Source organism: Ovis aries, chromosome 15 (genome assembly GCF_016772045.2).
Source record: "Ovis aries strain OAR_USU_Benz2616 breed Rambouillet chromosome 15, ARS-UI_Ramb_v3.0, whole genome shotgun sequence".
Taxonomy (NCBI): domain Eukaryota; kingdom Metazoa; phylum Chordata; class Mammalia; order Artiodactyla; family Bovidae; genus Ovis; species Ovis aries.
In genome coordinates, this window is record NC_056068.1 from 51,500,720 (window position 1) to 51,525,304 (window position 24,585).

Here is a 24,585-nt window from a genome sequence, read left to right on the forward strand (position 1 = left end):
GGATGCAACAGTGAATAAAAGATGAAAATCCCTGCCCTGGTGAAGTTTATGTTCTGATGGGAGGAGATAGACAATAAGCAAACACATAAAATGATACATTTAAAGATAGTATGTGCTCCCCTGTCCAATAAACCATTGATGTCTCAAAAAAAAAAAAAAAAGATGATAAACACTAAGGAGAAAAATGCAGCAGAAGAGGAGATGAGTGTGTGCTGGTGGGAGGTTTAGTTTTCACTGGAGTGGAGGGACAGGGCCTCACCAGGAAGATGTCATTTGAGTGACCACCTGAAGGAAGTAAGGTCTGTCCTATGTTTTTCATACACACTCCACACACCAAAGTGTACTCCACAGCAAGACCCCCTGCGGCACCCAGTGCCCCTCCACTCAACACCCTGAGCCTGGCAGGTGCCTGACTTTGCTCTCTTCCTCCCAGGCCACCTCTCAGATGCCCATAATGGACTGTTCCTCCCATACTGGGTTGGCCACAGATGGGACCCCAGTCCCACATATGAAGATGAGGAAAAGGCCATGCCCCCCTCACAGTCCCCAGGCAGGGAGTGAGACACGATGGAGGCAAAGGGCTTTGTCCCCAGGTTTGGAAATGGTTATGGCCTCCTGACCTCCTGCCTGGTTTCTGGGCTCCACCACTGGGTTCCCTGGGCCTGGACATGCACCCTGGACTTGCTGATGGGAATGAAGACCAGCTGATGAATAGTCTTGGGACAGTCTCTGCAGGGTGTCCTGAGGGATTGGGGGCAGCCAGCTTCAAGGTCCCAGAGGCAGGTTCGACTGGAGAACAGAAGCAGTTGATGGGGGCAGCACTCAGGCTTGGTATGACAAAGCATATGTCTCAGTGAGTTCTCTCAAAGTGAAATGCAGTGACCTAGGAGAAAAGGGGACTTCCTGGTAGCTCAGCTGGTAAAGAATGAGCTCCCTGTCATGGGGAGTATGTGAGCAGGGGCCAGACAAGCCTGTCAAAGAGGCTTCAGGGAGCCTCCTTCTCTGATGGGTGGAGGAGAGCTCTGTATCAGCTGCTCTTAAGACGTCTCTGGCCTGGTGATCCAGAATGCAGAGACTTATCATTGACCCCTGAGCTCTGGGGTCCAGTTGGGCCTTTTGTCTCTGCCAGATGGGCTCAGGTGCTGGAGATGGTCACAGCAGGGCCAGGCCAGAGGGCTGCCTTTTGTGGGTAGTGAGGGGTTCCTCTGAAGTTTTCTCTGCACCCAAACCTTGCCTGTGAGAGTTGAAGACATAGTTACCTTCCTTTGGGGCCTCGGTGTCTGTGAAGTGGACAGGACCATAACCTGCAGTAAACATTCAGGCAGTGTGGGTGGTCTGCCTTTCCTGAGGGTCAGCGGCTGGGGGACGCAGGTAGGCTCAGAGGTGCTATTCCTGTGGCCGTGACCTTCATTCCCCCTGACAAGTCTTCTGTGTCATCAGCCAAGATAAAGATCTGATTTGATTGTTTTGTTTTATTTTATTTTGCCAGGCAGCACCAAGGACAGAGCCCTGAGGCTCATTTTTACAGACCGATCCACTCGTCCGGCATTTGCCAGTGCCTCTTGGGAGCTGGAGCCTGTGCTAGTCTCTGGGGCCACAGAGAGAAAGCAGACCTTGTCCCCAGTTCCTAACAAAGTTAGAGAAATGAGGGTGTCTGGCTAACATTGTCCCTTGAGTTGTTCTTTTCTGCCCTGACTCCTGGTCTCCATTCCTTTGTCCTATCTCAGGCCACTGAGTTTCCGAGAGACAGGATGGAGTTGTGGATTTACTGTATACTTTGAGAAAATTCCTGATCTCTCTGGCGTCAGTTTTCCTGTAGGGAAAATGTCACCTCTCTTCCTGAGCATAGACTTTATCATTATTCAGATCTGTGTACTACCCCTGGCTCACCTCTGACTCACCATGTCACCTTGGGCAAGTCACCAGCCTTCTCAAAGCCCATTTCCTTGTCTTGTAAAATGTGGATAAACAGCTCACCACATAGGGCTGTCGAAAGAGTGAAAGAGATCCTGCCACAAAAGCACTTACCTTCTGGGTAGCCAAGAAGCTATAGCAGTAAAGTTGTTTGGGAAAATGAGGCTTGGGGAGGTGAAGTGACCTGCCTAGGATCACACAGCAAGGGAGTGATGAGTCTAAGACTAGACCCTGGATTTCTGCCTTTCTAGTTTCCTTCTCAGGAGATATTGAGATGGCTGGTCACTCCAGAAGCTGATGGGAGAGGGGCTCTCCTCATGGCAAATGAATGGGGGGTGCTTCCTGGCTGCCCCCATGGAATCCAGGCGGGACCTGACAGTCCCTCAGTCACTGCCTGCCCCTCTGCTGGTATCCTTCAGGCTCATGGCCAGTTCCAGCCTCCACTGCAGGGATACTACGATTCTAAGGCCAAAGCTGTAAAGATGGGCTGTTGGGGGCAGCCCATGGGGAGGGGAGGCAGCGGGGTGCAGGACTGTAGGCAGGACTCCTGATTTTAAGTGACAATCCTAGGTTAAACAGACTGAAGCATAAGGGGAATGTATTAGCTCATGCCTTCAAAAAGTCAAGTGCAAGGTAAAGCTCCAGGCATAGCTGGAATCAGGTGCTCGATGGTGTTCTGAGGAACACCTCTGTGTGTTCCCACCTCTCAACTCTGCCATCCCTTGGCTTTATTTTGGACAGTCTCCTCCCTAGTGGTAGTATCTTCAGTTTGTAGGATAGTGCCAGGCACATAGGTAACCTGGCTCCAGCAGCTCCAGGGTCACTTCCTACTAGCTTTGCAAACCCACTGGGAGACCTCACTCCTTTCCAGCGTTCTAGCAAACACTCCAGAATTGGAGGCACCCAGTGAAGGTTGCCCATCCACCCCTGAGCTAGTTGCAGGGCCTGAGGAGCCCACTCTTGTCTCATTGGCAGATCTAGGTCACAGGCCTTTCACTCCCAGATCCTCAAGGCTCCAGGGAAAGAAGGAGGGGAGGCTGTCATCATGAAAGGGGTCTGGGAATTAGGTGGGAGAAAGTACAGAGGAGCAGAACCATGATGGCCTGCAAAACAAGCCAGACAGCTGGACCCGGGCCATTTCTTCCCCAGTGGACTAGAGCCTGGTTATCTGGGAGGATAAGTGGGTTTTGAAGGTACTAGTGGAGGCTGTCAGCCATGTGCACCCCTTGCAGCTAAACAGCAGGGTCCTTCGTGAAGGGAGATCCAAGTGGTGCACCTCCATGGGGAGATTTTAAAAGTGGGACAGACTCGGGGGTCCAGGCAAAAATAAAGACACTCGCACACTGGCACTAGGGAAGAGGGCTTACTGAAAGGTCCTGGAATCTCTCAGAACCCTGGTCGAGAGGTGCTGCAGCCCCCATGGGCATGGACTTGGAAAGTCGGCCGTTATGGATTCGCCTTCTTCTGGCAGGGGTTGTCTGTGCAGCTGGCTCTCTGGGCTGTGCTCTGTGGCATAGTTCCTCACCCCAAGACTGCCTGTGACTTCTCAGCTCTTTGCCCACTAGGTCACCATGATCTCAGACCTCCTCATACACACACGTGCCTAAGAGAGAAACTCTTGCTAACTTTGCCAGGCCTCAGCTTCCTCATCTGCAAGGTGGGGTTGGTAACTGTGAAGAGTAAAGGAGATAACGGCATGTGAAGTACTGGCAACTCTGAAGAGTAAATGAGATAATGACTTGTGAAGTATTGTTGCACAATAAGAACATCTGTCCAGACTGTGGTGGGGATTACATGAGCTCACCAATGGGCAGCTGGGGCCTGTACACAGTTGAGCTGCAGGAGAGCCAAGTTTCTTCTTTACTCAACCTGTGGAGGCTAGAGAAAGACTAGAAGCAGCAGCTTCAACTTCCAAATTCCCCAAAGCTGTGGCTTCCCCTTCCTTACATTCAAAATGACTATTTTAGTTCCAGCTTTAATTTCTGTTTAGCAGGAGGTGAGAAGGGGAAGTGGGAAAAGAAAAGAGAAATCAAATTTCCTTTTCTCTGTGTGCCATCCTCCTGCCAAGTTTTGCCTGCTTTTAAAGACAGCCTGGTCCCCCAGGTGAGACCAAAACCCCTCCAGGAGGGGTTGGCTGTGCCCCGGCCCACTGTTCTCTGGGTGCCAGGGAGGAACGGACCTCGGGGATTTAGCCATTTATCTAGTGACAACTCAGGCTCAGAGAGGGTACGTGGCTCACTCTGGGTCACACAGCAAGTTGGTGATGGATCCCAGCTTGTCTGACTCCTCAAGGGAAGGAAGCTGGGTCTTGATCTCTGTCATCCTGTGCCCTTGCTGCTAAGCTCACAGACCTGGGGCGGGGGGGACAGGCAGACAAGAGGGTTTCCAGGCCTTGTTTCCCAGAAGGCAGACAGGCAGGCCAAGGTTAGGAGGCCTCTTCCCTTGTCCAGCCTGGTCTGAGCTGGCTCCTGGCCGTCTGGCAGGTGGTGACTCAGGCTTCCAGCTCTTGCCTCTGGCCAGCAGGCCACCTCATCCCTTCCCGATAAGAAGGCCTTGGGGCGAGGTTTGGGATGGGATGAGGCTACAGAGTCATCAAAAGGGGTATCTTGAGACTCCAGGATCCAAGGGGCCCAGGGAGCTTCAACCCACCAGTTTTTTCTTATGTCTAAACTGGATTGCTTCTGCTACAGGCAGAGACCAACCCCAGGCATTGTTGTCTGAACTGAAAGTAGGAAATGGCAGAGATAGTCCCCTCCGAGGGATGAGGGACTTCAGTGTTTCCACCAATAGCATGCATGGAGTGGAGCTGGGCGGTGAATGCTTGGTGTCTGGGAGACACTCCCTGGGTCTCCTCCTCAGCTGGACGGCTTAGCCCTGGCTCTGGGCCCTGCCAGTGTCCCCATTGGCTCCTGAGAGTCGCCTCACCCAGGTGGGGGATCTGAGAACAAGGCTGGAGCTTGTCCGGGCATGAGTGGGAGAAGGGCTGGGGCATGGGTCAGGAGGAATTGAGGTTGGGAACCCAGTCCTGAGGTTGCTCAGCGCCAGCCCCAGGGGCCAGGCTCCCGCAGTGTAGAGACGTGCCCCCAGCCCTCGTCTTAGGGCAGCGGTCGGAAGGCGGCAGGTTGACTATCCTGGGTAGTCTCCTGGCGCCATCTCCTGGCCAGAGGCCCTCAGTGCCGGGAAGACCGAGGGAATTCTCTGGCTGGACCATCTAAGCGTGGGCTTTGGGTGAACAATGGAAAAGGTGGCTGTATAGTAAGAAAGACCTTGTTGAAATGCCACCAATCTGGGACACTTTGGAAAACTCACTAGCCTTCCTGAGTCTTAGTTCCTTAATTGGTAAAATGGAGAGAAAAATTTCCACCACTACCTGCCCAGAACAGCAGATAGAACATCCAGCTCAGGGTGGGCAGTGAAGAAATGAAAGATACCTGGTGCCGATGACCCAGATATCTCTGGAGACTGGGGTGCACTAAGGGAGCCCAGAGCTGGGCTTGGAGTGGATTCATTCAGTTAGCAAACGTTTATTAAGTACTTATTGTGTGCTAGGGCAGCTCACATACAGAGTTCATTTAATTCTTACAACAGCTTGTGTGGTAGGTACCAATAAAGACTCCCGTTTTACAGATGAGAAAACTACAAGGAAGGATAAGTGGGATGATTCAGAGACAGTGAGTGAAAGTGTCCCAGGCAGAGGAAGCACCATGCGATGGGCCCAGGGGCTGGAAAGCCTGGTGGGGAAAGTCCTGGTGGTGCCACCTGGGCTCTGCTTGAGCTTTTATGACAGGCCACCCTTCCTCATGCTTCCCAACTGGTCCCCTCTTCACACAACTTATTCCGCCCTCTGGTTGCAATATTTATACTTCATTTCTCACATCCTGCCTGGGATGCCCTCTTCATTCTATGTGTCCGGGTCGTCTCTGCCCTTTAAAGCCCAGCAGCAGACATGCCTTCTCCAGAAGCCCTTCCAAGTGGACCCATGACCCATAAGACCTGAACTTTCCCTCCTAGGCCCACCCAGAGGGCAGGAACTGAGACCCAAGCCCTATCCTGGGGCTGATACCTTCAGGAAGTCCTTGGAGCTGCTCCCATTCTTGGGACAGACACCCTGGTGGGGGCTGGGAGTGACCGAAGGAGGTCGTCCTGGGAATCCAGCAGTGCTGGACTGAAGGCCAGGCATCGTTACCCTCCTGAGCTCCAGCACAGCACAAATCAGACCAGGACATCCACCCAGTCAGCTGGCACAAGCGACCTCCTAGCACAGACTTCAATAAGCTTGTGCACAACTGAACAAGTGTTTTGTTTTTAAATATCTGTTTATTTATTTGGCTGCACTGGGCTTAGTTGCGGCCCGCAGGATCTCCACTGCGGTATGCAGGATCTTTAGCTATGGCACGGGGCTCTCTAGAGCACGCAGGCTCAGTGGTTGCTGTGCTCCAGCTTAGTTGCCCCATGACATGTGGAATCTTAGCTTCCCAATCAGGGGGTCGAACCCACATCCCCTGTGGATTGGAAGGCGGATTCTCAACCACTGGACCTCCAAGGAGGTCCCTGACCAAATGTTTATTGGCAATTCAAACCTGAATTTTCTCAGTTTGTTCTAAACTTTTGGCCCTGCCAGAGTCACACAGTGAGTAGGCACCAAGATAGAATGAGAACCTGGACCTCAAACTCCTGAGCAGGGACCATCCCCTGCACCACTCTGTCCCTGCTCCCCTATTTGCCTCCTCTGCTCCAAATGAAAGACTGTCTCCTCCAGGTCACCCCCTGAGTACTGTCTCCACCACCAGAGCTGGCCCTCTTGGGACGGCAAGGAGTCATAGCTCCTCCTCTGATTGTCCTAATAGCTGGTTCAGTGGTGAGGAGCAGCCAGGGGAGGGCTGGCACACAGGGAGAACGCACCCAGATAAGTTCTTGGGGCATCAACTCTACCCCCACAACCTACACCCCTCACTCCCGGGGAACTCTGGGCCTGCAGTGTTGAAGGGACTAGTAACTGCTACGTGGGGGAACGTGGGAGGATCTGATGGCATATAGTTGCTCAGTGCATGCTTGTGAAGAGAGGGAAAGAGGAAGGGAGAAGGTGGCTGAGTAAGTGAGTGCCTAGGTGGGTTGTCAGGAGTGAGCTATTGAATGAATGAAGAAAGAGGGGATAAGATTGGGATTGAGCCTGTACACTATTGATACTATGTCTAAAATCGGTAACTGATGAGAACATACTGTGTAGCACAGGGAACTCTGCTTAACCCCTTGTGATTACCTGAATGGACGCAAGTCTGAAAGGGAGGAGATACATGTATACATATGGCTGATTTGTTTTGCTGTACAGTAGAAACTAACACGACATTGAAAAGCAACTGTACTCTAATAAAAATTAATTTAAAAATCTAAAAATATCCACACACACACACCCCCCCCCAAAAAAAAGAGAGAATGGAGGGATGGGTGGAGGAGTGACCCAAAAGATGGGTCTGGGTATTACAGCTAAAGTGTTAGTCGCTCAGTTGTGTCCAACCCTTTGCCACCCCATGGACTATAGCTCACCAGGCTCCTCTGTCCATGGAATTCTCCAGGTAAGAATACTGGAGTGGGTTGCCGTGCCCTCCTCCAGGGGGATCTTCCTGACCCAGGGGTTGAACCTGGGTCTCCTACATTGCAGGCAGACTTTATCTTCTGGGCCAGCAGGGAAACCCCTCTTTAGGGGTTAAAGAGGGCCCCAAAGTTCTCTAATCACCAAACTACTCATTAGATAGATGAGAAGACTGACAGAGGGCTGAGGAGAAAGGAAGCTGTCAGATCGTTGGGGCTGGCCTTCCACCAGCAGTCTCTGTCCTCTCCACCTTTCTCTGCATCCTCATCACCCAGTTTCTCCTGCTGGGGTGAGGAGGGTTCCGGGAAACAGAACTTTTCTCCGCCTTCTTGCTCCTTAGATTCAGTTTCCATCAGGCTTTGGTGTGAAGGGCAGCGGGGAGGGGGCAGCCCCCGCAGGGGCTATTTCAGTCAGAGACAGACGTGGCAGGAAACAGAGGAAGCTGCCCTTTCAGAGGTGTTACAGACCAGGCCGAGAGCAGAAGAGTGGAGAGCTTCATGTCTGGCCTCCCCTTGACCCAACACACTTGGGGCCACCAAGACGTGCGTTTCGGGGACAGGAGGCTGTATGTGAGTGTTGGTACATCTCGGGGGCCGTGGGCGGGCAGGCTGGGTCCAGCACTGATCTCAAGAAGATCCAAGATTTGGGCAAGGGGGTGGGCAGAGAGGAAGGGACTCCACCCAACTGGGGGATCAGAAAAAGAAAGAAGTAAGCTTAGATCTGGAGCTTGATGGATACTGGGTTTTGACAAATAGAGATGGGTTAAATGGCATTTTGTGTGGAGGGCACAGCAAAGATGGGGAGGCTAAAGAGGAAGTCTGGATCTGTGACTGTGAATGGCTGTGTGGTGGTCTCGGGCTCTCGAGAACAGTGAGTGTGGCACGAGAGGAAGCCGCAGAGTGAAACACTTCATCTGGGTGCAGAGGTGAGGTCCTAGTGAGGCTGGAGGGCTTGGCAGGAGCCTAAATGTCAGGACAAGAGCTTGAGTTTTTCTCCAAAGCGCCAAGGGACCCAGGGAAGGAGAGCCCCTATTATAAAGCACTACGCACCACACACACACACACACCCACACACACACACACACCCCCCACACACACACACGCTGCAGACAGAGCGGCTGGAGCCCAGGAAGAGGCTGGGGTGTGGGCACACAGCCCAAGAGTGAGTGACAGATGTGAGGGCCCAAAAGAGCCTACGTCAGCCGCTGCCTGGAGGCAGGGACCACACAGGCCCTCCCTGGGGACCAGCTCTTGCCGGGAAGTGGGAGAACCGCTCACCCCGCCCAGGTCCTCAGAGGCTGAGTGGATCAGGAAGCCAGGGTGACAGTCAGGCCCACCTTTCCCGGATCTCCTCGAGCAGCCCCTGCCTCCTTCCGAGAGGACCGGTCTTGCCAGGGAGTGGGAGGCAGAAAACACCCAGAGCAGGAGTGGGCTGACCCGGGAGATCGGGACTGACATTGCTATGTACAAAACAGATAACTAATGAGAACCTGCTGTATGGCACAGGGAACTCACTCAGGACCCTGTGGTGCCCTAGATGGGGAGGAAATCCGGAAAAGAGTAGACTTCTGTTTACATATGACTGATTCACTGGACAGCAAGAAACTAACCCACCATTGTAAAAATTAATTAAACAGGGGGGAAAAAGCGCCTGGAAACTCCAGTCACCTGAGTCAGAAGGCTGTCTCTCAGGGTGGTGTCTGAGGGCAACAGACCTCCCCAAAGAGAGTTCAAGGGCACAGCCCAGTTCCTTCTGCCCAGTTCCTCCTCCTCACCATGACCTGTCCTAGCAGGCTGCTCTCCTCTCTGACTCTGCTTGCTCTGGCTTCCTCCCCACCTGGGGTCACCCCGAGGGGCCTCTCACCCCTCTCCACCCATGCAAATCTTCTTCAACCACCAGGGACTTGCTCCATCCTCCATCCTTCTCTGGAAATGTCTTCTATCCTATGTCTCACACTGGTCTCCCCCTTCCGATTGACATATGAATATGACTACGTATATGTGTGTGCATGCATCTGTTTCTGCATCCACCTGTCTACATCTATACACTGTGCCCCATGCAGTGGGCAAGTAGTGAGTACCCATTAAATGTCTGGCATGTGAAAACATGAATACTGGAGCGGATAGCCTTTCCCTTCTCCAGAGGATCTTCCCAACCCAGGGATCAAACCCGGGTCTCCCGCATTGCAGGCTGATTCTTTACCAGCTGAGCCACAAGGGAAGCCCCATGTGAAAACAGGAGAATGAAAGAATGGCCAGAACCAATGAATGAATGAACTTTATCCTGCCTGAACTAATCTTGACTTCTCGGCAACAGTGGGGGGACCACTGTACTTCCTCCTCTGGCCTCTACCTTGTGCTTAACTGGTCAGCTGGGTGCCCCACACTCCCAGCACATGGACTATAGCCCCAGGAAGAATGTTTGATAATTAAAGGTGATGTGGGATACAGACTAGAGAATCCAAGCATCATCATTTTTCAGTTACCCAGAATCTGGGTAACTCTGATTTCATTGAAATCAAATTTTAAGTTGGGATAAATTAGTTTGGGGAGTTACGTTTTACTCTAATATAACTTTTAAAAATCTTATAACTTTATTAGGTATATTTACATTAAGAGTAGCTCACACTTGCTTATGCCAGGCACTGATCCTCATGACAAACCTATGAGGCGGGTACTGCATTATCCCTTTTTATAGATAGGGAAGCCAAGCACAGGGGTTCATTAATGGGCCAAGGGCCACACAGCTCATGTGTGGCAGAGCTGGTATTTGAACCCGGACATCTGGACCAGAGCCCGTATGCTTGGCTTCAACCCTCTATTGCTCTTTGAGTGTATTGGCAGGACTTCATGTTTTTTCTGGGCCTCAGTTTCTCTTATCTGTAAAATAGGAAGAGGGGATGATTTGAGTCACTATCCCAAAGGTTTTCCTTTACAGGACCATTGGATTAAAGTTGTGAATTCTCTCTGGACGAAATGGAAATGCCATTGGGGAGGTGAGTATCAACAAGTCAGACAATCCCAAAAAGGGACCTCTTAAAACATTTGTGCAGCTGGCTCCCCCAAAACTCAGCCTGAAGGGACGAGTGGAAGGACAAGGTGTAGGATACAAAAGCATGGCATGGCATTTACTAAGCATACTGTGTATCAGGTCTATAACAGTTTTACTGACAAGCACACAGGCCCAGCAAAGGCAAGCAACATTCCCTAGGTAGAACAGCATAGAGGCAGAGGAGTCAGGATTTGAACCAGGCCTGCCTAGCTCTGAAGCTAGATTTATAAGCTTTCCACTCCATGTCCATGGGTCGCGCTAAGTTGCTTCCTCTTAGACAGGCAGTTGGGTTCTGGTTCTGACTCTCCTAACTCTCTGAGATTGAGCAGTCAGTGCCCCTAACTGTGCCTGGATTTTCCTCTCTGTAAAGCAGCTGTAGACTTGGTAGGTCCCTCAGCCATTTGCCTTTGTGGGGAAGCTCTTTTCTCTGTGGCCACCAGAGGGCACTGTGGCCTCAGTGGCTTCGCCAGACCTGCCTTTGTAGCCTCAAGTCCAGTGGAAAGACATAGAGAACTCTTAAATCACCTCCTTTGCAACTGAGCACGCATACACGCAGATCACCACCTTTTCCCCATTTTATAGATAAGTAGACTGCAACCAAAAGAAGGACCATGGATTTGGAAGATGGAGTCCAGGCTGAGAAGGTGAGCACAGCCCTTAGCCCAGAAGTGTGCTGCTGCTGCTGCTAAGTCGCTTCAGCTGTGCCCGACTCTGTGCAACCCCATAGATGGCAGCCCACTAGGCTCCCCCGTCCCTGGGATTCTCCAGGCAAGAATACTGGAGTGGGTTACCATTTCCTTCTCCAATGCATGAAAGTGAAAAGTGAAAGTGAAGTTGCTCAGTAGTGCCGAACTCTTAGCGACCCCATGGACTGCAGCCCACCAGGCTCCTCCATCCATGGGATTCTCCAGGCAAGAGTACTGGAGTGGGTTGCCATAAGTGTGACATTCTGCTAATATTGGTTAATTAATTAACAGGGTCTTCCCTGCCCAGGGCCCCAGTCTGGGCTCTGAGACACAGACCTGGCACTTCTCCTTAAGAGCTTTTAAGTCTGTGGGAAAGAGATAGACAGGCAGGCCCACCATGACTACCATCCCCAAACTCCAGGGAGCCCAGGGAAGATCTGCCTAGCATGATTTAGCACCTCTGACTATATGACATCCTGAGAGATGGGTGCATCATTCCCCCATTTTCAGATGGGAAAACTGAGACTCAGGTAAGGTATTAATATAACGTGTCACTCGACCAAAGTCACATCACTAGTAAGTAGCAGAAAGTGAAAAATGAAAGTGTTAGTCACTCAGCTGTGTCTGACCCTTTGCAACCCCAAGGACTATAGCCTGCCGGGCCCCTCTGTCCATGGGATTCTTCAGGCAAGAATGGAGTGGGTAGCCATTCCATTCTTCTGGGGATCTTCCCCACCCAAGGATTGAACCTGAGTCTCCTGAACTGCAAGTGGATTCTTCCCTGTCTGAACCACCAGGGAAGCCCAGTTGGGATTCAAACCAAAGCCTGTCACTCTTCTCTTACAGGGGAGCCATTTGGCTAGCATTTTGAAGGATGAATAGAAATTCATCAGGAAGGTTGGTGGGAAATGAATATTATAGGAAGAAAATGAATTGGATTTCTCTCAAGTTTGAGCTTTATTGTATTCTGGATTTCGTGAAAGTAAGGGCTGTGAGGGGCTTTGGTGGGGTAGTGAGTACCAGAGATGGTCCAGGTGGGGAAATCAAGGCCCAGAGAGGGACGGGGGCCTACTGGGTGGTCCACGAGTGTGGTCACTGACGGATCGTGTGTTGCTTCCCCAGCCTCTCTGGATGTAGGAAGCCCAGCTGAACAGGCATGGCATGGGGCAATGGCACAGGCCAGGCCCTGGACGCGCCGCCCACCAACTGCGTCTACAGAGAGACCTTCAAGCAACTGCTGCTGCCCCCTGTGTACTCGGCGGTGCTGGCGGTGGGCCTGCCCCTGAACGCCTGTGTCATCGCCCAGATCTGCACGTCCCGCCGGGCCCTGACCCGTACGGCCGTGTACACCCTGAACCTGGCCCTGGCTGACCTGCTGTATGCCTGCTCCCTGCCCCTGCTCATCTACAACTACGCCCAAGGTGACCACTGGCCCTTCGGAGACCTCACCTGCCGCCTGGTCCGCTTCCTCTTCTATGCCAACCTCCATGGCAGCATCCTCTTTCTCACCTGCATCAGCTTCCAGCGTTACCTAGGCATCTGCCACCCTCTGGCCCCCTGGCACAAGCGTGGGGGCCGCCGGGTTGCCTGGCTAGTGTGTGGAGCTGTATGGCTGGCCGTGACAACCCAGTGCCTGCCCACTGCCCTCTTTGCCTCCACAGGAATCCAGCGGAACCGCACGGTCTGCTATGACCTGAGCCCGCCCGCCCTGGCCACCCACTACATGCCCTATGGCATGACCCTCACGGTCATCGGCTTCCTGCTGCCCTTTGTCGCCCTTCTGGCCTGCTACTGCTGCCTGGCCCGTCGTCTGTGCCGCCAGGATGGCCCAGCAGGGCCAGTGGCCCAGGAGCGGCGTGGCAAGGCAGCCCGCATGGCTGTGGTGGTGGCAGCTGCCTTTGCCATCAGCTTCCTGCCTTTCCACATCACCAAGACAGCCTATCTGGCAGTGCGCTCTACACCTGGCGTCTCCTGCCCCGTGCTGGAGGCCTTTGCAGCAGCCTACAAGGGCACACGGCCCTTCGCCAGTGCCAACAGCGTGCTCGATCCCATCCTCTTCTACTTTACCCAGAAGAAGTTCCGCCAGCGGCCACATGAGCTGCTGCAGAAACTCACGGCCAAGTGGCAGCGACAGGGTCGCTGAGTCCACCAGGGCAGGACACCTGGGGGCAGGGCAGCCATTGTGTTTGCCACTGTGACTAGGGCACCAGACGCTCCACCAGCTCCAAAGCATGCAGAGAATTAGAGCTTAGCCCAGCTGGGCATAGACTGAGGCCCTCACAGACCCCGAAACTTCAACAACTATTTATTAAACCCTTTTTCTGAACCAGGTTCCACGGGTACAGAGAGAGACAAGCCTGGGCCTGGTTCTCCAGAAGGCTCCAAGAAGCCATGGAGAATTCAGAAGTCATGTTAAGCTTCTCACAAAAATACAGTATAACATGTACTATGATTGAGGATTATGCAGCATACTTTGGAGTCACCAATAAAGGGAGAAAAAGAAGATGGGAAACGGAAGTGAGAGCTTCTGGGAAGGGCCATTTGACCTGGGTTTTGCAGGATGAATATGAGCTCTCTGGGGTATGTGCTATGTTCTATTCATTCAGTATATCTTTACTGACACCTTGTGCTTGGGCCTGATTTGGTTCCAGGGCCCCAAAAGAACCATCTCGAGCCTAGCCCCATACAAGCTCTCAGTTACTGGAGGTACAGACACTGATACAGTCATGTCAAGACTATGACAGAGGGAGGCATGGCTGGGGGGCTAAGGTGCCCAGAGGGTGCCCATGACCCAGTCTAGGAGTCTCTCGAAGGGACTGGGGGTGGGGGCATTTTATCCAGATATTGATGGATGAGTGGGAGCTCTGAAAGTGGAAGTGGGGAGCACTGGTTAGTACAGCCTGGGCCATCCCTGTGCCAGGCTCTGCCCTGGGCAGATAGGCAGAGAGCTGGAGTGGAGGGCATGTGGCTTCTTGTGTATGAAGTCTGAGAAAATAAGAGCCGTCTCATGGCCATCCTCCAGAGTGGGGCAGGTGCTCCAGGCTGGGGGGCCTCAGCGGAGGAATCAGGGAGCACATTTTAGAAGGGGTGGGGCTTGAACTGGGAGGAATCTAAAAAGCACAGTGGAGGACGCTGCATCTGGTAGAAGCACTGTGTCTACAAAACCCAGAGGCAGAGATGTGCCCAGGCCGATTATAAAGCGCCAGTGAGTTGCAGATAAGCCTGGGGTTGGGTGTGGAGAGGGGTGCCAAGAAAAGGAGCTGGGTGGGACTAGGGCATTAAATGCCAGGAAGAACCCAGATCCCACCTGTCCTTCACTCGCCCCTCCAAATGTGCCTCTTTCAGGCTCAGGTATCCTCGGTGCCTGGGGACACCTCCACCAGGGCCCCCAAGTAAGGGAAAACAGCCCTTCAACACGGCTTCATTCTTTTTTTTTAATCTGAGTTTTTAATTTTTAAAATTTATTTTAATTGGAGGCTAATTACTTTATAATATTGTGGTGGGTTTTGCCATATATGCATATAAATCAGCCATGGGTATACATGTGTTCCCCATCCTGACCCTTCCTCCCACCTCCCTCCCCATCCCATCCCTCAGGGGCATCCCAGTGCTCCAGCCCTGAGCACCTTGCCTCGTGCATCGAACCTGGACTGGCGATCTATTTCACATATGAGAATATACATGTTTCAATGCTATTCTCTCAAATCATCCCACCCTCGCCTTCTCCCACAGAGTCCAAAAGTCTGTTCTTTACATCTGTGTCTCTTTTGCTGTCTCGCATATAGGGTTATCATTACCATCTTTCTAAATCCCATATATATGTTAATACACTGTATCAGTGTTTTTCTTTCTGACTTACTTCGCTCTGTATGATAGGCTCCAGTTTCATCCAACTCATTAGAACTGATTCAAATGCATTCTTTTTAATAGCTGAGTAATACTCCATTGTGTATATGTACCACAGCTTTCTTATCCATTCGTCTGCTGCTGGACATCTAGGTTGCTTCCATGTCCTGGCTATTGTAAACAGTGCTGTGATGAACATTGGGGTACACATATCTCTTTCAGTTCTGGTTTCCTTGGTGTGTATGCCCAGCAGTGGGATTGCTGGGTCGTATGGCAGTTCTATTTCCAGGTTTTAAGGTATCTCCACACTGTTCTCCATAGTGGCTTTACTAGTTTGCATTCCCACCAACAGTGTAAGAGGGTTCCTTTTTCTCCACACCCTCTCCAACATTTATTGTTTGTAGACTTTTTGATACAACACTGCTTCATTCTTACAGGAGAAGTCAGCAGCTTGAGGAGATGCAGGGCTATCCCCAGGGCCACTAGGAGGCTGCTACAGGGAGATCTTGTGGCCTGGAGCCTGCAGATCAGCCTCGGGACAGACTGCCTCTTCTAGGTTCTACCCCTGCCCTCTCATCTCCATCATTCTGGCCTGTGTGTACCTGGAAGGCTGCCTGGAGGCACGCTCATATGGAAGCATCTCAAACACAGAGCTGAGCTTATAAAACCCTGGAAGGGCTTCTGTCTTGCTGTATCTCACTGTTCACTGAACCCAGGGTAGGCAAGGCGGGAGTGGAGAAGCTAGAAGAAGGAGGCATAGGAAATGCAGGCATTCTTTATTCGCAGCAGCAAGGGAGACCTGCTTTACTCTCTAATGGCTGACACAGCAGCAATGACGACTGTGCAATTCAACTCCACATGACCCGCCTCGACTTCACTGGACTCTACTCAACTTGCCCCCTGCAAGAGTTTTTCAGGTGGTGCTTATATAGGTTTACAGAACAAAAGTGGCCTGTGGTCAAGTGGGTCATCATGACCTGCATGCATAATGCTATAAGTGATCTGAGCTATTACATAACCATGTATTTACAAACGTGGGATGAGAGAGCCTGGCCACCCCCATCTTGGCTAATTTGCTCTTCCCGTGCAGCATCTCCACTGAAGGTCCCCGAGAAGGCAACAAAGGAGAATTATGCCACACAAAGCCCTTCCAAGTCATCTTCACTTGTTTCCCCTCTGCTCACGTCTCTTTCAGGCACTCCTCTGCTGGCTCCACATCCTCTCTGCTCCTCGTCCTCATCTCCACACACACCCACACGCCACCCTCATTACTCCTCTAGTCCTTATTCCTTTCTCCCAGATCTTAGTTTTCCTCCCATAGAACAGCCTGGCTGGCCCGTAGCTGCTGGTACATCACACAGAACCAGTACTGACAGAACTGGTCGTGGCAAAGGGTGTGTTCTGCCTTAGAAGGTAGAACGGGGAGAAGGAAGAGGGTCAGGGCAGGGAGGGGAAGGACGGAATAACTTCTTCAGTATTTTTCCTTTCACCCTGCCTAATTTCCAGGGCTGTTCAGCCACAGGGACATTTAGAGAAGGGCTCTGCAGGGGTGAAACTCCACAGTAATGTCAGAGGTCTGCTTACAGCTGGTGGAGGAAGTAGCCCAACCCATCTTGGGAATCCATTCAAAGTGCCCTTGCTGGAGAGGCTGACAGTTTGGACAGAAGGCAGTTTGATTCTTTGGGTCATGGTGAGATGGATGTATGGGGACATCAGAAGACAGAGACTGGTTCTTAGTCCCTATATAATGCAGAGCTGTGCCAAGCAGTCCAGGTGTTATCCATTTTGCTTCTGAGACCAGGCTCTTCAGCTGCCTGTCACGGAGGGTAGGAGATGGAAGAGCAGAAGGCAGAAGGCCAATGCAGTGAGTCCCAGAAGATTGTCGCAGCAACGCACAAGAGCTGTGACCCCCTGGTTACTTTTTCAAGAGTGAAAATTGTGGGCCACAGGTAAATCCCATTCCTAGTTTTCCTTGTAAAGCAGAATAGCATAAAGGGTTCAGACCCCAGAGCTAGATCACCTGGGTGTGTATCCTGGCTCTCATTTACTAGCTGTATTACTCTGGACAGGTTATTTAACTTCTTCATACCTTAACTTCCCTAACTGTAAAATGGGAGTAATAATGACACCTATTTTATAAAACTGTTGTGAGGATTAAATTAACTAACACATGCAAAGCACTTAGAATGACGCCTGGAACACAGTAGGCATGCAGTGAATGTTACTGTATAGTGGTTTCGCCTTTTGTGCACACAGCTTCCTCGAGGGTCCTTCTCTAAGAATAGGCATGGCAGGTTTCTAAGCAAGGAGCTTTAAGCAGAAGATTGCAAGGGTTTTTCTTTCTCCTTTACCTAGAAGACAGCCAGTCTTTAAGAGGGAAAAAAAACCCCAGCACACTTTTTTGAGAACAAGGGCCATAATCCATGAGCCCTATCTGTTGCTGTAAGAAGGAAAATCATCCATTACATGCCAGGACAGGGATTCCAAGCACCGTTTGAGGGCTTGAATTCCTCCTTCTCTTCTCACGCTTTTTTTCTTTTTCCTCTTCCCTATCCTCCTTCTTCCCCCTCACTTTAACCCAGAGCATTCTCAGTGGGGTAGGGGTCAGTGTAGGGGCTTACCCTGGGCATGTCTACTTGCTGGGATGGGGACAGAAAAGACACAGACAGGGGTGGAGTGCAGTGAGGGGCAGGAGGGACCATGCTAGTTCAGAGGGGTCCAAGGATTCTTCTGTGGGTTAGGGAAGATTTTCTGGGGTTGAAGCAGTACAGCTGGGTCTTGGATAGTTGTAATTAGACTGAGGGAAAGGAGATAAGAGTGTTCCTGGTGTAGGGAACAACACAAAGGCATGGAAGCTGTTGGAGGAAGGATAGGAAGGGCTGTGGCCTGATATGAAGCTGAAGAGAAAAAGGCTGACGGCCAAGGAAGCACTGGGGAGTCACGATGACGGTAATGCCCACTGCCAGGATTCCAGGTACCATCAGTGTGTTGTACACTCGGTTTCTCACTTAATCCTTATAATACCTCCTGTTACAGATGGGGAAGCTGGGACCTGAATGTGGGAACTGACTCAGGTCACATAGCCTTTCTCTAACCCAGAAACTAGATCCTCCCCCGCTTCACCCTCCCTCCCCTCCCCTTTCCTCTCTTCACCTGCCTTCCAAGTGCCTACTTGCCCCACCCAGTCCTAGTGAGTGGAGACCCCGAGGACACTGAGCCAACTATAATGTCAAATCATTTTTAGTTAGGCACAGTCTCCTAGGGGGCTTCCCAGGTGATGCCAGTGGTAAAGAACAATGCAGGAGACCCAAGAGATGTGGGTTCCATCCCTGGGTCGGGAAGAGCCCCCAGAGGAGGAAATGGCACCCCACTCCAGTACTGAGGTGGGCTGGCTAGAGCCTTTGGACCAGGAATCCCCTTGGTGGAGAGGGAGGGTATTTAAGGACCTAAACTGGGCCTCCACCCAGTGGGAAGCGCACCAATCAGAGAATGGCTTGCCTGCTCCCAGCATCTCATGAGTGCTCCATGAACACCTCAAGGCCAAGCTGCACGGTGCTGGAACCTGTGACCTGAGTCTCTGCTCCTCTCCATCAGCTTCCTCATCTGTGATTTGGGAATAAAAACCTCTATCCTCGAATCCAGAAGTGATGTGAAGACAAAACAGGACCAGCTGTGAAAGAACTTGGAAAGTTACAAATTTCAGGACTTCCGTGGTGGTCCAGTGGTTAAGAATCCACATGCCAATGCAGGCGACATAGATTCAACACCTGGTCCAGGAAGATTTCACATGCTGTGGGCCAACAAGCCTGCGAGTCGCAACTGTTGAGCCCTCGACCAGCTACTGAAGCCCATGTGCCCCAGAGCCCGTGCTCCCGCAACAAAGGAGCCACAGCAGTAGGGGCCCACACACCACAACTAGTGAGGAGCCCCCACTCACTGCGCCGAGAGAAAGCCCGCAAGCAGCAGCACAGACCCAGTGTGGCCAAAAATAGGTGAATAAATACACAAAAATGAAGTCTAAAACACTAAAATCACCAATTTCAGATGGCAGGGGCCATCATTATTGGAGAGGGGCAGTGACTTCCAGGAAGATGATCCCCGCACCATACCAAAATTTCCTCAAACGAGTAGAGAGAAAACAATGTACAGGAGACAAGAGTCTGATTTCAAACAGAGACAGAGAAAGGCACGCTCGGGGAAGCTTAAACCCACTCCATACTTTTCAGACGAGGCCCAGGGAAGTGAAAGGATTTACCCAAGTTACACAGCAAGGAAAAGGCAGAGAGGTAATAGGCCAGGCAGAGCTCTCTTCCTTACTATCAATTTCCCATTGAAGAGGGAGAGATACGCTGGCTGCTTTGAGGCAGGGCTGAGGCAAGGTTGAGACTGGTCTCAACTCAAAGGGGAAGAGCTTTCTCCCTACAGCCATTTCCTGTAATCCAAGGGAGGCAGCTAGCAGGGCCCCGAGGTCCTCCCAGTCTCATGAGGTAGTCAGGCGATCCCTGAGTATCTACCACCCTACACTATGTCCAGCCATGCCTACTCATCTGGACGCACGGGGTGAGGGGTGTGTGTTTGGGGCTGGAGGGGGTTGATGGCAGCCACAGTCCTCTTGGGCTAAGGGGAACATGAGTATCCTCTCTTTCTGGGAAGGCAGAACCTAGGCCCAAGGAGGACAATACTGCTGAGGGCTCATCAGGGATCTGGAATTAGCAAAGGCTGTCTGGAGGAGCATGGTGTTTGAAGCTCCTGAAATCTGAATTTGCCATTGCCATTGCCATTGGCATCCTGAATTTGCCAGGAGCTACCATTTCCTGATTTTGACACTGGTCAGAGTTACTTCGCCTTCTTGACCCCATAGAGAAGGCACAGTGAGATCCACCTTCAAGGGGCGGAGTGAAACAGTAGAAGCCACCCACACCTTGCCTATGGTGGGGGGGGGGGAGGCGGGGCAGATCGGCCTCAGGTAGGAGTGTAGGTTTGGCAGTGGTAAATTGGCTCCTGAAAGGACTAGGTAACGACAAGAAGGAAGTAAAGGAAGTGAAGTCTTAACCAATTCTCGGGGTCTTTTTGTGGTGGGTGTTGCTTTACTCGGTCAAGGTTCCACGTGGGGGGATTGGGGAAAACCGGCCAGCAGAGGGCGCAAGAACCGCGTACCCCAGATCGCCGCCGGAGGAGGGGGCAAGGGGGCGCAGGGCGGGCCTCTGGAAGCGTGGGGGCGTAGTCCCAAAGGGTGGGGCTCCTGGAGCTGCTTGGGGAGGATTGGGGGGCGGTCAGAACTGGATTGGCTACAGAGGTGGGAGGGGCGGGGCGTTTGGGGCCTCCAGGGGCTGGACCCGGTCGCAGTTACAATGGGATTCGCCGTGAAAGACCTGGTAGGAGGCGTGGCCTGGGCGGGGTAAAGGGGCGGGACGGGGAGCAGCGAGCGCCCAGGTTGGCCTGAGGCTCGCACTGCTCCCCCTGGTGGCGGGTCTCTCGGCTGGCAGTGTTTCTCAGAGTACCTGTGTCAGTGGTGTTTGTGGGTCTGAGGTTGCCATGTTGAGGGTCCCTGGAGCAGAAGGCGTTTCTGCCCGAAGGCAGTAGGTGCGCCACCCTGACTGTATGCCCGCGGAGCTGACCACACTCGGACGATTCGTGTTGCAGCGAGTGCTGGGGGGAGGTAGCTCTGCCCGCCGAGCTCCCAAGGGGCTCATCTGGAGGGCTGCTTCAGTCAGCCTCTGCTCCAGCGATCTGTCGGCTCCTCCCCGATTCCCTCCCCTCCCCACCCCCCACAACTCCCGATTCCCAGCCTAGCGCGCTCCCGGAGCCCACCCCCTCTTTTGGGCGCGAGGCCCCGCCCCCCACCCCCTTTCCTCTGCCACAAAGTTTATTTGCAACAAAAGGGAGCTAGGAGAGAGCAGCTCAGAGGGAGGGAGCGGGAGCAGAAGCTCGAGGAGAGGCAGGCCGGCCGGCTGAGGAGGGGGCGCAGAGCCGAGGAACGGAGCGTCGGGATCCTGCCGGGACCCGGTCGGGCCAAGATGCTCCGGGCCGCACCGGGCGAGGCGAGGGCTGGGCCCAGGAGTCGACGCTGAGGCGGGAGGGGTCGCGCGGGATGGAGCCGAGGCGGCCCGCGCGCCCAGAAACTTGAGCCGCCGCAGCTACACCTCTGCTTGGGTCTCTGCACCCTTACCCGGCTAACTGCCTCGCACTGCGACTTGCGAGACCCCGGCTTTGGGACCCCGGCCGCTGCGCTCCTTCGGGACGGGGGCGCAGGGGGGGTTGGCCGCGGCTCCCCGAGGCCAGCCCCCCCAGAGTGAGTCCCGCCACCATGGCGGACGGGGCGCCCCGGCCCCAGCTATATCGCAGCGTCTCGTTCAAGCTCCTGGAGCGCTGGAGCGGCGGGCCCGGGCAGAGGGAAGAGGCCACGGACTCAACGGGACTGCGGCGCCGCTCCTCGTGCCGACCGGTCGCGGCCGTCCCGGCCCAGCCCTCCCGGCGCGTGTCCAAGCTGGCGTCGGGGCCCCCGGCCGCCCCCGCGCAGCCGCGCCCGCTCCGCAGCCTCTCGCCGTCGGTGCGCCAGCTCTCCCGGCGCTTCGACGCACAGCGTCTGGACGACAACTCCACCGGGGCCCGAGACGGGGGCGTCTCCCCGGCGGCAGCAGAAGAGGCAGCAGAGGGAGCCGCGCGCGGAGCCTGGCCCAGCGTCACAGAGATGCGCAAGCTCTTCGGGGGCCCTGGCTCCAGGCGGCCCAGTGCCGACTCAGAGGCCTCGGGGACGCCCAGCCCTGACGGGGCCGCGTGGGAGCCCGCGACCCGGGAACCCCGGCAGCCCCCGACGCCACCTCCTCGGACGTGCTTCCCTTTGGCGGGCCTGCGTACGGCGCGGCCGCTGCCCGGCCCGGGGACCGAGGGGAGGAGGCGGCGGCAGCAACAGGAGCGAGCGCAGCGTCCGGCGGATGGTTTACATTCTTGGCATAGCTTCTCCCAACCGCAGGCCTGGGCCCGGGCCTCCTCCTCCTCCATCGCTTCCTCCTATCCTGTCAGCCGCAGCCGGGTTGCCAGCTCCAGCGAGGAGGAAGAGGAGGGCCCGCCGCCGCCGCTGCCCGGGGCGCAGAGTCCGGCCTACCACGGCGGCCACTCCTCGGGCAGTGACGAGGACCAAGACGGTGAGGGTGGCCACTGCCGGGGAGGGAGGACGGGACCCAGGGCTGGAAGCTCCTCTTTGGATAAAGACTGTAGGCCGGACAGTTATGGGTTAAATCTGAGCATTATGGACTCGGCAGGGGGATCTGGGAGCCCGGATCCCCCAACTCCTCCAAGAGCTCCTAGCGAGGAAGGACCCCAGGAGTGGGGTGCTGGCTCTCCTCCCTGTGTTCCAGGTCCCCAGGAAGGACTTCGGCCCTTGTCAGACACTGTGGGGGGGACGTTCCGCGTGGCCAAGGTGAGCTTTCCCGCGTACCTGGCCAGCCCTGCAGGCTCCCGCGGTAGCAGCCGTTATTCCAGCACAGAGACTCTCAAGGATGAGGAGCTGTGGGCCAGCCGGGGTTCTGGGAACTGGGGCGTGTATCGCTCCCCCAGCTTTGGAGCCGGGGAAGGGCTCGTCAGGCCCCAGGTGCGAAGCCGCACCAAGGGACCTGTGGGCACCACGAGGGTATCGCGGGATGGAGGACTGGACCTGGACAAGAGCCGGCAACGGAAGTCCCTGTCGAATCCGGATATTGCCTCAGAGACCCTGACGCTGCTCAGTTTCCTACGTTCAGACCTTTCAGAGCTGAGGGTCCGAAAGCCTGGTGGGCGACCTGGAGACCTTGGAAGTGGCCCGGTAGATGGCAGAGATTCACCATCAGCAGATAGCTCGGTGGGGCAACTTGGGCCCATGCCCACCCCAGCCCCAGCATCATCTGGCACCCGCCCCACACTGAAGGACTTGACGGCCACCCTTCGAAGGGCAAAGTCCTTTACCTGCTCTGAGAAGCCCATGGCCCGCCGCCTATCCCGCACTGGTGTCCTGAAGCCCAGCTCCTCTGAACTCCTGCTGGCAGGCCCAGGTGCTGAGGAGGACCCACTGCCCCTTGTCATCCAGGATCAGTATGTTCAAGAGGCCCGTCAGGTGTTTGAGAAGATCCAGCGCATGGGTGCCCAGCAGGATGATGGCAGTGATGTCCCCCCTGGGAGTCCTGACTGGGCAGGAGACGTGACTGGAGGGCAGCGGTCTCAAGAAGAACTCTCCGGCCCTGAGTCGAGTCTGACAGATGAGGGCATTGGAGCCGACCCTGAGCCTTCTGTTTTAGCATTTCGCAGCCTGAGTCCCACAGGAGTTTGGCGACCCCTCTCCTCGTCCTCAGCCCAGACCAACCACCATGGCCCTGGGGCTGAAGAGAGTCTGGGAGGGTGGGCCCTGGTGTCCCCTGATACCCCTCCCACACCTGGTGCCCTCCGCCGCAGACGCAAAATCCCACCTTCAGGCCCTGGTGGGACTGAACTGAGCAATGGGGAGGCAGGTGAGGCCTACCGGTCTCTGAGTGACCCAATTCCACAGCGCCACCGGGCCACCACCTCTGAGGAGCCCTCTGGGTTCTCTGTGGATAGCAACCTCCTGGGTTCACTGAGCCCCAAGACAGGGCTTCCGACAGCCCCAGCTGTGGACGAGGGCTTGACCAGTGGCCACAGTGACTGGTCTGTAGGCAGTGAAGAGAGCAAGGGATACCCCGAGGTTATTCAGAGCATCGTTCAGGGGCCGGGTGCCTTAGGGTGTGTGGTGGATGACAGGGTTGCCGGCAAAGCCCCCAAGAAGAAATCTCTGAGTGACCCCAGCCGCCGTGGGGAGCTGGCTGGGCCTGGATTCGAGGGTCCTGGCGGGGAGCCCATCAGAGAGGTCGAGCCCATGTTGCCTCCGTCCAGCAGTGAGCCCATCCTGGTTGAGAGGCAGGCAGAACCAGAAGAGCCCAGTCCTGCCAGGGGCCGGGCACAGTCTGAGAGGGCCCTACCTGAGGCCCCACCTGCCTCTTCCACTGCCCATCATGACTTCCACCTTGACCCAAAACTTGCTAACATTCTGTCCCCACGGCTCATTCGCCGTGGTTCCAAGAAGCGCCCAGCCCGGAGCAGTCATCAGGAGCTCTCAAGAGAGGAGGGCAGTCAGGACCAGGCTGGCAGCCCGTCTCTGGCCCGACCCTCCTCCAAACACGTTCGCCATGCCAGTGTGCCTGCCACCTTCACACCCATCATGGTGCCCGAGACACCAACTTCCGTTGGCCCCCCTGTGGCTGTGCCAGAGCCCATGGGCTTCCCTGCCAAAGCCCACCCCACAATGCAGGCACCATCTCTTGAGGACGTCACTAAGCAGTACATGCTGACCCTCCACTCCAGTGGGGTCCCTGCCCCAGTGCCCGTGGATATGCCCTGCCTGACTCCAACTGCACCACCGTCTGCGGAGGTCAAGCCCCCTGAGGCAGCCCGGGCTCCAGATGAGCCTGCCCCAGCCAGCAAGTGCTGCAGCAAGCCGCAAGTGGTGAGTCT

General features: G+C 54.4%; 2 protein-coding genes across 6 annotated transcripts in view; both read left to right on the forward strand.

The window, feature by feature from the left end:
- The window catches only part of P2RY6 (pyrimidinergic receptor P2Y6), a 38,936-nt gene extending 18,797 nt beyond the window's left edge, over positions 1-20,139 (forward strand). For 2 of the 4 annotated variants that reach the window (XM_042232739.2, XM_015101074.4), the window contains exons 2-4: positions 10,442-10,499; positions 11,138-11,199; positions 12,364-20,139. In XM_042232739.2, the coding sequence (XP_042088673.1) occupies positions 12,398-13,384 (987 nt within the window). In that variant the 5' untranslated portion in view covers positions 10,442-10,499; positions 11,138-11,199; positions 12,364-12,397 and the 3' untranslated portion in view covers positions 13,385-20,139. Of the gene's footprint in view, positions 1-1,489; positions 8,074-10,441; positions 10,500-11,137; positions 11,200-11,268; positions 12,139-12,363 lie in introns of those variants that run through there. The other 2 variants (XM_060400005.1, XM_042232741.2) reach the window with 2 other exon arrangements.
- A 420-nt stretch (positions 20,140-20,559) lies between these two features.
- ARHGEF17 (Rho guanine nucleotide exchange factor 17) overlaps positions 20,560-24,585 on the forward strand; it is a 62,490-nt gene continuing 58,464 nt past the window's right edge. For both annotated transcript variants that reach the window (XR_009596651.1, XM_027979520.3), the window contains exon 1: positions 20,560-24,577. Coding sequence is in view for 1 of the 2 variants with exons in the window: in XM_027979520.3 (XP_027835321.1) it covers positions 21,395-24,577 (3,183 nt within the window). In the remaining variant the exon portion in view is untranslated. The remainder of the gene's footprint in view (positions 24,578-24,585) is intronic.